The sequence below is a fragment of the Malaclemys terrapin genome, chromosome 25 (genome assembly GCF_027887155.1).
Source record: "Malaclemys terrapin pileata isolate rMalTer1 chromosome 25, rMalTer1.hap1, whole genome shotgun sequence".
Classification (NCBI taxonomy): Eukaryota; Metazoa; Chordata; order Testudines; family Emydidae; genus Malaclemys; species Malaclemys terrapin.
The window spans coordinates 6,756,216-6,768,588 of NC_071529.1; the positions used below are offsets into that span (position 1 = coordinate 6,756,216).

At 50.9% G+C, this 12,373-nt stretch overlaps 1 protein-coding gene across 1 annotated transcript in view; it reads left to right on the forward strand.

The window, feature by feature from the left end:
- CRHR1 (corticotropin releasing hormone receptor 1) overlaps window positions 1-12,373 on the forward strand; it is a 99,446-nt gene that overhangs the window by 56,985 nt on the left and 30,088 nt on the right. The window contains exon 4 of the mRNA XM_054014455.1: window positions 8,624-8,709. Within this exon, the coding sequence (XP_053870430.1) occupies window positions 8,624-8,709 (86 nt within the window). The remainder of the gene's footprint in view (window positions 1-8,623; window positions 8,710-12,373) is intronic.

A 12,373-nucleotide genomic window follows, 5' to 3' on the forward strand; every position in this document is an offset into this window, starting at 1 on the left:
GGGAACATTGCCAGACTGTCTCAGACCCAAGGCCTGCCTAGTCCAGTACCCTGTCTCTGGCAGATGCTTCAGGGAAAGGTGCAAGAAAGTGCCCCCCACATTAGGTTTCATCCTGGTATCTAATAGTCAGTGATTGGCTTAAACCTTGGAACATGAGGTTTAATATCCCTTCCCAATTATTGTTAGCATTAAATATGGTCATTCTGGGGAGCTTTGTTACCATGTAAACGCCCAATCCTTTTTGGATTGTGCTAAGATTTTGGCCTCAGCAGCATCCTGTGGCAGTGAGTTCCACAGGCTAATCTCCTGATGTGAAAACATATTTCCTTCGACCTGTTTTGAATTTGCCGCCTTTCAATTACATTGACTGTTCCCTTGTCCTTGGGTGAGGAGACCGGGAGAACAGAAGCACCCAGTTCTACTTTCGCTAGCCCATTCATCCCCTTTGTGTAAACAATGGGCCTCCACGTTCTGGCACTTGGCCAGTGCTAGCCATTGCTGGGCACTGGGTAAGAGGCTTAGAGTCAGAGAGTTTAAGGCCAGAAGGGACCACCAGATCATCTAGTCTGACCTCCTTCAAAGCACAGGCCACCAGCACCACCCAGCACTGGCACACCAAACCCAACAACCAAAATGAGACCAAAATATTACAGCCCACCGGAATGGCTTTTGGGAGCAGTGGCAATGCTTCCAATAGTCCTAGCCAACATGGCAACTCCTGTTGCATGGGATGATATATAGCCCTTTCCATCCATTGATCTCAAAGCACTTGACAAAGGAGTGTAGCGGCATTATCCCCATTTTACAGATGGGGAAACTGAGTCCTTCCTCCTAACACATCCCCTTTCTGGGGTGCCATTCACTCTCAGGTGCTTCTGCAGGAGTGGCTCCCCAGAAAGGGGACGGGTTCGGAGGCAGGACTCAGTTTCCCCATCTGTAAAATGGGGTTAATGCTGCTACCCTCCTTTGGGAGGCTGACACTCTGATGCACTACAGCTCTGCACTTGGAGAGAGGAAGGATGGTTCTGGGGTTAGATCACTGAGTCTCTGCCCTACTACAGACTGCTTTTGTGACCTTGGGCAAGTCACTTAGTCTCTCTGTGCCTCGGGTCCCCTTGTGTAAAATGGAGATAAGGGCACCATCCTACTTCACAGCGGGGTCATGAGGGGTTAAAGATTGTGTGGTGTTCAGATATCATGGTGGCGGAAAATAAGCACTGTCGGCCCATATCAATGTGCTTGGGAGAAAGAATAGTAGGTTATTATCTAAAGTCCCGGATCAGCCTCAGGAGTAAATATGTGAGTAGAAAGCGGGTCTGTCCCCCTGTTTTTAGGAATGGTCACATCCTTCCACAGAGAAAAGGAAAGTGCAAATTTCCAAGCTCCCTCGGACATAAGGGGCCTGAAGGGAATTGTTTTCTGCTTATTCTTGTTCATGGCATTTTAACGAAAATGGCTGATGACGTTTTGCTGAGAGCCAGTGATTGGGAGAGAGGGGGATGGGGGAAACCTCCAGTCTGGTTAATGGCTACGGCACGGAGAAGGGTATCTTTTTTCCCCTCAAAAGTGGTGATAATTATCAACCAAAAAAAAAAAATCTATCAGAAACATGAATTATCCCCGGCTCTCCCAGGGAACAGGATTTATATTCCGTTAATGTTCTTAAGCTGCTGATTATCATGATTGTCCACATGGCATTATATTTAATGATTTAATGATGAAGCCACCTTTGTGATGTCAGCTAGTTGTCATGGGGACTTTCCAGCCATGCTTCTTTGCAAGGCCGCTTAGATTTGTTTGTTTGATCTCTGGGGTGACTTCATTGTTGGGAAGGGAGCTTTGCTCAGTGAAATCGAGAAGGTTTATATTCCTCCTGCCTGGCTCCGCTTTGATGTCTTCATTGTTTGGTAAAGCATATTACATTGCCTTACTGGTGGCTTTGCAAGCCGGCACCGCTAGCCAGCGTCTTCAGTTTATTAGGAGGAGAGGTGAGCTCACGGACAAAGATGTAAGGGATGCTGGTCACATTTTCCTATCGCTTTCATGTCCTTTGGGTTCCCATTTCCTTACAATTTATACTAGGTGAGGCTAAGTCTTGGTAATTTCAGAGCTATCTATTTATCTGAGGTCCCCATTATCTTAGCATCAGAGCCGCATACAGTCTTCATCCTCACAACACCCCCGTGAGGTCGGGCAGTGCTCTTATACCCATTTTACAGATGGAAAAGAGAGGCTTCAAAGGTATTGAGATTCGTAGTTAACAATGGCAGGCTGAAGTTGGGAACCTGGGTTTACCCAAGTCTGGGGCTGGAGCCTTGACCAGCGCACCAGCCTTCCACATACCCGGCGTTTGGAAATTTCTTCCACACGTTGAACCTCTTGGGTCTGCGGAGCAGGGATGGGAATCTTCCACGAGGTTTGCAACTTCTGCTCAGGTGAGGAGGCCACGGGATCTCCCAGCGCCGCCGCCTCTTCTGTGATGCCTTTGAAAAAGAAGGCAGCCAAGCGAGACGTGGGTATTCAAAAAGTGATCTCCTGTCTGCTGTGAGTCTGGCTAGCACATTGTACGTCAGCCCGTGTTAGACCCCGATCCAGCAAACACGAGTCGCCCCTCCTGAACCATATGATCCCATGGACGTAGATTCTAAGGCAAAAAGGGACCAGTCCGATGAACCAGTCTGATCTCCTGTATAACACAAGCCAAGGAACTGCCCCAAAATAATTCCTAGAGCAGATCTGACCTCGCTAGCACTCCTTGCCTTGGGCCAGGGCTGCCAGGTCAGGCCCGTAGAATGTGACTAGGTCTTGTGGGAAATATTCTGGCTAAACGATTTTTCGATGGAGAGTCAGGTGTTTGGCTAACTGATGCCCTTTCACCACAAGGAAGTGCTTTCCACAGAAAATCTCCAAATCTCATCGCAAACGCTGTTGGCTGAAAATTGAAGTGTTTCAGCCCGTGGAACATTTTCTTATCTTTGATTTTTGGAGGAAAAGGCCACATTTTCCATGGAGGGCGGGGGGAAGAGCCCATTTCTTCACCAGCTCTAAATGTGAGCGGTTAGAGAGCGCTCCTAAATCAGTTAGGCCTTGCAGTGGGGCTAACGGCCTGTCCACACAGTCTGCAGCAGCGAGCCACCCAGCCCAGATAGACAGACTTGGGCTTGCACTGAAAATAGCAGTGTAAACATAGAATCTCAGGGTTGGAAGGGACCTCAGGAGGGCATCTAGTCCAACCCCCTGCTCAAAGCAGGGCCAATCCCCAGACAGATTTTTGCCCCAGATTGCTAAATGGCCTCCTGAAGGATTGAACTCACAACCCTGGGTGTAGCAGGCCAATGCTCAAACCACTGAGCTATCCTGCAGCTTGGGTGCTGAAGCCTGGAGAGGGGATGGGCTTCAGAACCTGGATTCAGCAGCTACATGGCCATTTTTACAACACTGGCACAACCCCCACCAGGCCCGGTCTGCCAGGCCAGCCTAGGAGGCTGGCTGCCGTGCGCTGTGTAGATTTATCCTATGTGACTTGCCCAAGGTGACACAAGATGTCGGTGGCAGAGGAGGGGACGGAGCCCAGGACTCCCAAGTCATAAGCTATCCCCTTAACCACTGGCCCATCCTTCCTTCACAGGGAATCACTGTGGTTTTATTCAAATGGAAGCTTCCCCCCCAATTCCTTTCTCGCCGCAGCAATACTGCCCTAACCTCGGCATTGTGTGTTGGATGTTTATTATTAGCAGTAGCGGCTAGCAGCTCTCATCATGGATCACGATCCCATTGTGCTAGGCGCTGTACAAACAGAATAAAAAGACAGCTCCTGCCCCAAAGAGCTTCCAGCGTGAGCAGCCCTTTGTTTTGCCTTGTTGAAGCCGATAGCAGGACCCGGGGCCCAGGCATCTTCTAGCTCCTCAGTGGGTGCAATCAGCGTGACGAGGAATCTGACAGCTGGTGCTTACATTCACGTACTCGCTTCCGCTCTCTCCCGCTCAGCAGCCTTCCCACACAATAGCTCCTCCGCCGCTTTGTCCTTCGCCACATCCTGGCACCTGGCACTCTCGGAATTAATGTGCCCATCTGCCAGCGCTTTGCACTCACAGCTATTGACCTGGTTCGGTTAGTGGGCATCCGGAGACCTAAGTGCCACTCCCCTCTGTGTGATTTTGGGCAAGTCACTTCGCCTTGAATCCTTTTATGGGCCTGTGAATTGGCTCTGTGTGTGTGTGTGTGTGCGCACACACGCTCACACCACTGCAATCTACCGGGTAGAATCAGAGCTACTCAACTGTGTGTCCTAGGCCCAACACTGCTACTAGCAAATGAAGATTCTCCTACAGCTCAGTGTCGGGGGACCTGAGCGTTGAAAGCGGGACAGGCTGAGTCCCTAGGCCACTCTTACCACTAAGCTCTGAGTAGCCATCTTGTGCAGTGTAGTGACAACCAGGAAGCTCAAGGTGGCTCCAAATTTGCAGTGTTGTTTGAAACCCCCTGACCCACCCAGCCCCACTTTTTGTTTGTTTAGCTGTTTTGTGGGACTTTTAGAATTCACAATATGGTACAGACACCTTCCAAGCATCCCACAAACCTTTACCTCTCCTAGTCTGACCTGCATAGCGCAGGTCTGTACATTTCACCAGTTACCCCGTATTGAGCACAATGACTTTGATTAGACTCAAGCATTGAAGTCCTCATGAGACTAAATGGCTGTGTGCCGCAGGCAGAGACCAAGGTTCCACCCATGCCCGAGGCCCCTGCATTGGCAGGGAATTGATTAGGTGCCAATCTGTGCCCGCTGGGAAATTTTTTACCGACCCCCTCTAGTGATCAGTGTGACCCTGAGCATGTGAGCAAGACACACCAGCCAGGCACATAGGAAAGAATTCTCTGTACCTCGCACCAATCTACTTCAGTGTTGGTCATGTCCTGAGTCCAATCCAGTTTCATGGGTTCTCTCCAGATTTTGCATCCAGTTTGGATTCCTCGTGGAGCACAGGTTGGGTGACCAGACAGCAAGTGTGAAAAATCGGGACGGGGGGGGGGGGTGTAATAGGAGCCTATATAAGAAAAAGCTCCAAATATCGGGACTGTCCCTATAAAATCAGGACATCTGGTCACCCTAAGCTCAGGGCTTTAGGCGTTGAGAGGCTGTTTTAGGTGTAGACTGGTCCCAGTCTTGCAAAATGTCGCATTAACTATTAACCCAGTGGGCTGTGAAACACACAGTAACATTGCACTGGCTTCTGACAATTATACCAGTACAGCATCCCTCACACACACACACACACATCCCCACACACACACACAGAGCTGGCAAAGAGCCTCACCCCCAACTTGCAGTACTCCCTGCTATTCCAGTCCTGGGATCCCCGTGCAATTCTGCCAATACAACTCTGATCGACGGTACCTGCTTATTACAGTCCTAGACCTCTGCTGGACTGACTTCCACTCCTGTGTTGAATTATGCAGTGAACAAACCCACTCCACCATCGTCCATTAGCACTGGCGGCCTTTGTGGAGAAATGTTGCCGTTAGGGCTGTCAATTAATTGCAGTTAAAGGCACGCGATTAACGCAAAGCAAATGAACTAGATTTTAAAAAACAGTCGTGATTAATGGCAGTTGTAATCGCACCGCTAAACAATAAGAGGATCCCAATTTACATTTATTATAAATGCTTTTGGACATTTTCAAAGATATTGATTTCAATTACAACCCGGAATACAAAGTGTACAGTGTTCACTTTATGATATTATTTTAGATTACAAATGTTTGCACTGTCAAAAGATAAACCAAAGAAATAGTATTTTTCTGTTCACCTCATACAAGTACCGTAGTGCAATCTCTTTCTCGTGAAAGTGCAACTTACAAATGTTGATTTTTTTTTGGCTACATAACTGCACTCAAAAACGAAACAATATCAAACTTTCGAGCCTACACTTGTCCTACTTCTTGTTCAGCCAATCGCTCAGGCAAACAAGTTTGTTTACCTTTACGGGAGATACTGCTGCCCGCTTCTTATTTACAATGTCACCTGAAAGCGAGAACAGGCGTCCGCATGGCACTTTTGTCGCCGACGTTGCAAGGTATTTCCGTGCCAGATGTGCTAAACATTCCTATGCCCCTTCCTGCTTCGACATTTGTAAGTTGCACTTTCACTTTCAATGTAGTTGCAAATGTAGAGAAACACCCACAAATACTTAGCATACATTTAAATGAGTGTTCCATTAGGGTTAAACAGTGCAATGAAAACGGCGACGAAGCACGGTTCTTTTTGTTTAATCTCGTGACGAACGGCGATTATATTTTTGAATTATTTGACAGCCCTAGTTGCCAGGGCCGGCTCCAGGCACCAGCAAAGGAAGCAGGTGCTTGGGGCGGCCAAGGGGAAGGGGCGGCACGTCCAGGGTCTTCGGCGGCAATTCAGCGGCAGGTCCCTCAGTCCCTCTTGGAGCAAAGGACCCGCCGCCGAATTGCCGCTGAAGAATGAAGCGGCGCGGCTGAGCTGCCGCCGATCGGGGCTTTATCTTTTTTTTTTTTTTCCCCGCTGCTTTGGGGCGGCAAAAAAGCTGGAGCTGGCCCTGCAAGTGGCCATATATTGACCAGAGAGGCAACACAAATAGTGAGTGTGATAAATTAGCCTCGGGCTTGGGTTTGGGATCAGCGCTGCCTGTCGCAGCTCTATGGCATTTGAGGGCATAAATTGATCCGAGGGGAGGTGGTGTGCAGGAAGTTGCTGTGAAATCATTACACCATCAATAACCCGAGGGGAGGGGGTTTTGTTTGTTTTATTTAACAAACAATCCAAGGGCTGTCTGTGTCCCTGTGAATTCTCCCCGGCTGGCACTGTAATGTGTGGTCTCTAAATCACATTCACAGAGCTCTCATCACTAATCTAGCCCTCCCATTTGATGCTGTGTGTGAAGTGTGCATGAGAAACAAATGGCGCGTGATCACATCTAGCGACCAGAGGCCTCCAGAAGGGGATGAAAGGACAGGTTTAGCTATGGGCACATTGATGCCATACTCATGACTGGGCTATTGAAGTGCTGCACTGCTGGGCGGGGGGGTGCCACAGGGTACCAAGGTGTTCTGTGTGCGTTCACACCAAATGGCAAAGGGTTTGTGTCTTCATCCCACCGCAAAGGTGGCACTGCGGAGGTGGAGGGTGGCCAGCAGGAGGAAGCTAACCACAGCCCAGCGTGGGAAAGGTATCAGCTTCCTGTTTCATTCAAGAGAGGGTGCCCCCTGCTGCGGCACTCAGGCATTGGGGCCAGCACTGTCGCGGAGGGGAGATCACCCCCTACTGCTCTACCCACTCCACTGCCTGCTGCCCAGCGCCTCCTGGCACCGCACTGGGGTTAGCACTAGCACCAAGGGGCTGAGACAAAAACCAGACGTGAGGTTTTCTCTGGTATCCCACATGGAGGACGCCATTGGCAAAAGCGCGCCGCTCCGCCTCCACCGGCGTGACCTTGTGCACACGCGTTTGAGATCATGCTGGGCAGCGCGGTGCGCTCTTCGAAATAGAGTCCTCCGTGCAGCATGGCCTCACCTGCCCCATGCTCGCGAGGGCATGCCAGCGGAGGCGGGGTCACGCAGGTGGGGGCAAGCCACGCCACTCCTGGACATACCGGCATGTCTGGTATTCTGGGCTCTGAAACCCAGGCCTGTCCGAAGCAGTTCGCTCTCCAGCAGGGGGAAAAGCAGAACAAGAGACTGGGCCCCCGTGTGATTGGTGATGAAGCGGCTGAGTCTGGGGGGCAAGGGGAGCTGCTGGCAATGTCCTGATGAGAGGTGGCAAGAAGAAAAAGGCATCTCCGGTGAGGAGAAAACTGAAGCTTTGGGCTATTTCTTTATTCTAGTTCGTTGGTTATCGGTGATTAACGTCTGCCGTGAACAAGGGGTTATTGAAGGTAAAGTCTGACTCAGACTGGTTTATATAGCCACAGGGGAAACTGAGGCACAGCTCGGGGCCTGGGCCTATGACAGGTCCCTTCCGGCCTTGTAATCTCTGCGTCCGATTTCTCTGATAGGGCACAAAGGCCTGTTTGCTAATAATAGACCTGCAATGTCCCCCTCGCTCTGTCATTCCTCTGGTGCTAACGCTAATAGGATACTGCTTTGGGCTTGCCACGGGAGCTGTCTTCTCAGCTCGTGGTGCCTAGAGTCATCCCCGTGAAAATGAAATTTGCCGATATGCTAAGGCAGTTGCTATTGCAGGAAATAAGGTGCCAGCTTCACATTATCACCGAGATAGCGTTAAAACAGACAGGGAATGATCGTACGGGCAAACAGCCAGTACGAAGGGAAAATTACCGCCGGCCCTTTGCTCTAGATTTGCTTTTCTTTCTTTCCTCCTTGGCTCCTGCTTTCATCCTTGTTTGCAAAGAAAGTTTTTGAAAGAACAAACATGGCATTTACTAAGTGGCAACTGGGTTTCCATGTTGAAATAATAATAATCAAGTCCATGAGTCAGTATTCCAGAAAAAAGATCCAGTTGGCCGGGCACCATAGCAACCTGCAAAGCTCGCCATAGCAACTTGCAAATCTCTTTTTTAAAAAGGTTTGTGCCCAGCGCCCTGCATCCTGTGCTATTAACTGTTCCCTGTGTTTGTGTCTCTTTCTTCCAGACAACGGGTACAGAGAATGCCTCACGAATGGGAGCTGGGCAGCCCGCGTCAATTATTCCCAGTGCCAGGAGATTCTCGACAAGGAGGTACGTGCCCATGGACCATTTGAACCAGGTCGTGTTTGTTCCGGGGGGTTGGAAGGAGGAAGAGGAAATCAAGTTTTAAAAGGAAGCATGTGTCTTCAAGAAGTTTTAGGGTTTGACAGTAATGAGCTTCGGTGGATGGGCGTCTTTAGGGAGAGGAGTAGCACGTGTAAGGATGAGGCAACATCAGCGGGGAATCAAACCTAAGGCCGCTGGATCATAACGCACAGACCTTTGCTCCCTGACCGGATGTTGTTAGCCAGGCCCACAGCAGGGTCTTTGACTTCTCTATAAGTGACCCAGGCACCGCTATAAGGTGACAGAGTGCCACAATGAGTGAGCGTGGGTTACACACCGTGTGCATCGTGAGCCATCCGTGTTCACAAGCAGCCATCTCGATGCACCAGGAGCTTTTAGGGTGACCACCTAGGGAGTAAAGGACAAGCTGCATGACCAGCATAGAACAAAGTGTATCCCAGTCCAGGGGGTTTTACACGTGGCATGAAATAATCCATTGGCCGCACAGGGCATGATTCACAGCACAATTATCACTGAAATGCAGGACAGAGCGTCCCCTCTATTGACTTGATAGCAGGACAGTACGTAACAAATCCAGGGCATCCCTTCAAATAAAGCACCCTAGGAACCATTGTCTAGGCCAGCGTGACTCAGATTGAAGCTGCAAGTGGCTCTGTAATGTGTCTCCCGCGGCTCTTTGCAGCACATATTAAGACACTGTGTGATTGAATTATTAACCTAAGTAATTAACCAATCAGGATGCTTTTGCTATGTTATTAACCAATCGTAGTGGATAAAATAGTAATACTTGGTCAATCATTTTGCTGTGAGATAGATAGATAGATAGATAGATAGATAGATAGATAGATAGATAGATAGATAGGAGGGGATGTATGGGGATAGATAGATAGATAGATAGATAGATAGATAGATAGATAGATAGATGGGAGGGGATGTATGGGGATAGATAGATAGATAGATAGATAGATAGATAGATAGATAGATAGATAGATAGATAGATAGATGGGAGGTGATGTATGGGGGGGGAGAGAGAGAGAGTAAATGAAATAATTAATTTCACTACTGTGGCTCTTTTGGGTAATGTTGATCGCTCATTTGCTCCTGAACTGCTGAGATCTGAATGTCACTGGTCTCTGCAGAAATCTGGCCAGGGGTTGGGGATAATGTTGCTTCCTGGCTCAAGAAGTACATGATATTTTAGGAACCATTTAGGGCTGTACTAATTTCTCGGTAACTGATGTAAACTAGTGACAGTCCTTACCAGCTGGTAGCCAGTCGCGGAATGAGTTTGTCGGGTCTCAGTTCGATTCTTCCTGGACACGTCTCGGTAACACAACACAAGCCACTGTCAGGTGGCATGAGTGGAGTCCCCTGTGGAGAGTCTCAGCAAAGATGCCAAAGGTTGAATGGGATGTGCAAGCGGCTCTGAACCCTGGGCAGCACTTAGTGCCTTACGCACTAGGCCCGCTCGAGCACTATCAATTCACTGGAGGGAGGGAAAGTCGCAAAGAACAAAATAGATCAGCGTCTTGTATCTGCCCATGCAGCGGCACCGTTCATAAATCCACCGGCTGAGATTCCAAGTGGAAAGGAGCCAGGGTGGCTTTGCTCCCAAGGCTAGACTGCAACCGGGGCCAAAATCGTCCCTCGTCTGAAGTAGGCAGCCCAGATGGCTGCCTCTCCACAGTGTGTTGCCCTTCCTGGCCCATCACAACTGTGGGGGAATGGAGAGCCATGTCATAAGCCTCTAGAGGCCAGGGCCGCCCAGAGGATTCAGGGGGCCTGGGGCAAAGCAATTTCGGGGGCCCCTTCCATAAAAAAAAGTTGCAATACTCTAGTAACATGTATTTGGAAATGTAAAAAATAACCAGTGAAATACATTCAAAAATTATTTTTTAGTAATTTGATAATACACAAAATACATTATTTAAAAACATTAAATGCTTTAATGGTATATATACATTTACAATTACATAGTGGACTGTCGCTGGGTGATGGTTGGTGCCAATGGGCTGTCGCTGCCTGGGTGTGGCGCTGCTGTTGCCCAGGGCTGGGTGGGGAGCTGGGCTCTGGGTTGGGGGGTGCCCGGCTCACAGGGGCTGGGCTCAGAGCTGGGGGTCAGGGCTGTGGGGGGATGGGGTCAGGGGGTGCCCAGCTCAGAGGGGCTGTGCTTAGAGCTGGGGGTCAGGGCTGTGGGGGGATGGGGTCGGGGGGAGCCCGACTCAGAGGGGCTGGGCTCGGAGCTGGGGGTCAGGGCTGTGGGGGGGCAGAGGGGTGTCCGGCTCAGAGGGGCTGGGCTTGGAGCTGGGAGTCAGGGCTGTGGGGGATGGGGTCGGGGGGTGCCTGGCTCAGAGGAGCTGGGGATCAGGGCTGTGGGGGGGCAGAGGGGTGTCCGGCTCAGAGGGGCTGGGCTGGGAGTCAGGGCTGCAGGAAATGGGGTTGGGGGCTGCCTGGCTCAGAGGAGCTGGGGATCAGGGCTGTGGGGGGGGTCGGGGGGGGGGGGTCCGGCTCAGCGAGGCTTACCATGCTGCTTACTCCCGCCTCCCCTCACTCCGGGATCCTCAGCGTGCCGCATCCAGGAGCGGCCCTGGACAGCGCTGCAGCGGCATGGCTCCAGCGGGGCGTGAGCTCCCACTGATCGGCCCGGAGCTCGGAGCCCCACCCCCTTACCAGGCAGCTCTGAGCAGGAGGAACTCAGGCCCCGCTGGAGTGACGCCGCTGCAGCGCTGTCCAGGGCCGTTCCTGGATGCGGCACGCTGAGGGGCCGGGGGAAGACGGAGGTGGGGGCGAGCCTCTGATATTCTTGTGGGGGCCGCTGCGGGGCCCGGGGCAAATTGCCCCACTTGCCCTCCCTCCCCTCCGGGGCGGCCCTGCTAGAGGCCAGGACAGCTGGGAGGGAGATCCCTTCTCTAGGGTTTAAAGCCAGAAGGGATCATTGCCGTCATCTAATCTGACCCTCTGCATAACACGGGCCATAGAACCCACCCCGTACTTCCTGCAGCCAGCCCTTAGCATCTGGTGGAGCTAGAAAGAGGCATCTAATCTCAGGGTAAAGACTCCAAATGAGGGAGACGGCACCACGCCCCTGAGCCAGCTGTTCCATTGGCCACGTTAAGAACGTGCCTCTAAGTTTCAGTCTGAACGCGATGGATTCCAGCATCCAGTCGCTGGCTCTGGCTCTGCCATCGCTTGCTAGATGAAAGCGCCCTCTAATGATCACAGATCTCATCTCGTTCCTTCTGCTTCGTTGGCCCTCACCTAAAATGGAATCCATGGTGCAAAGGAGCTCCAGGAGCTTCCTCTCCTCGCTGCATGCCCACGGGCCACTGAAGAAAGGTGATGGCAGGGACATGTGTAGCAGGGGATGTGGGGGAATGAGAAATGGGAGGGTCTTGCAGGACCCCAATGGATTCATCATGGGCCCCTCAGAACAGGGAGGAAGGGAGGGCAAAGACTGATTAATTGCAGCCGATAAAGCCTCCTGGTATTTAAGATGCCTAGGAAGGAGTACTGCAGAAAGGGATTTGGGGGGTCATAGTGGATCACAAGCTAAATATGAGTCAACCGTGTAACGCTGTTGCAAAAAAAAGCAAACATCCTTCTGGGATGTATTAGCAGGAGTGTTGTA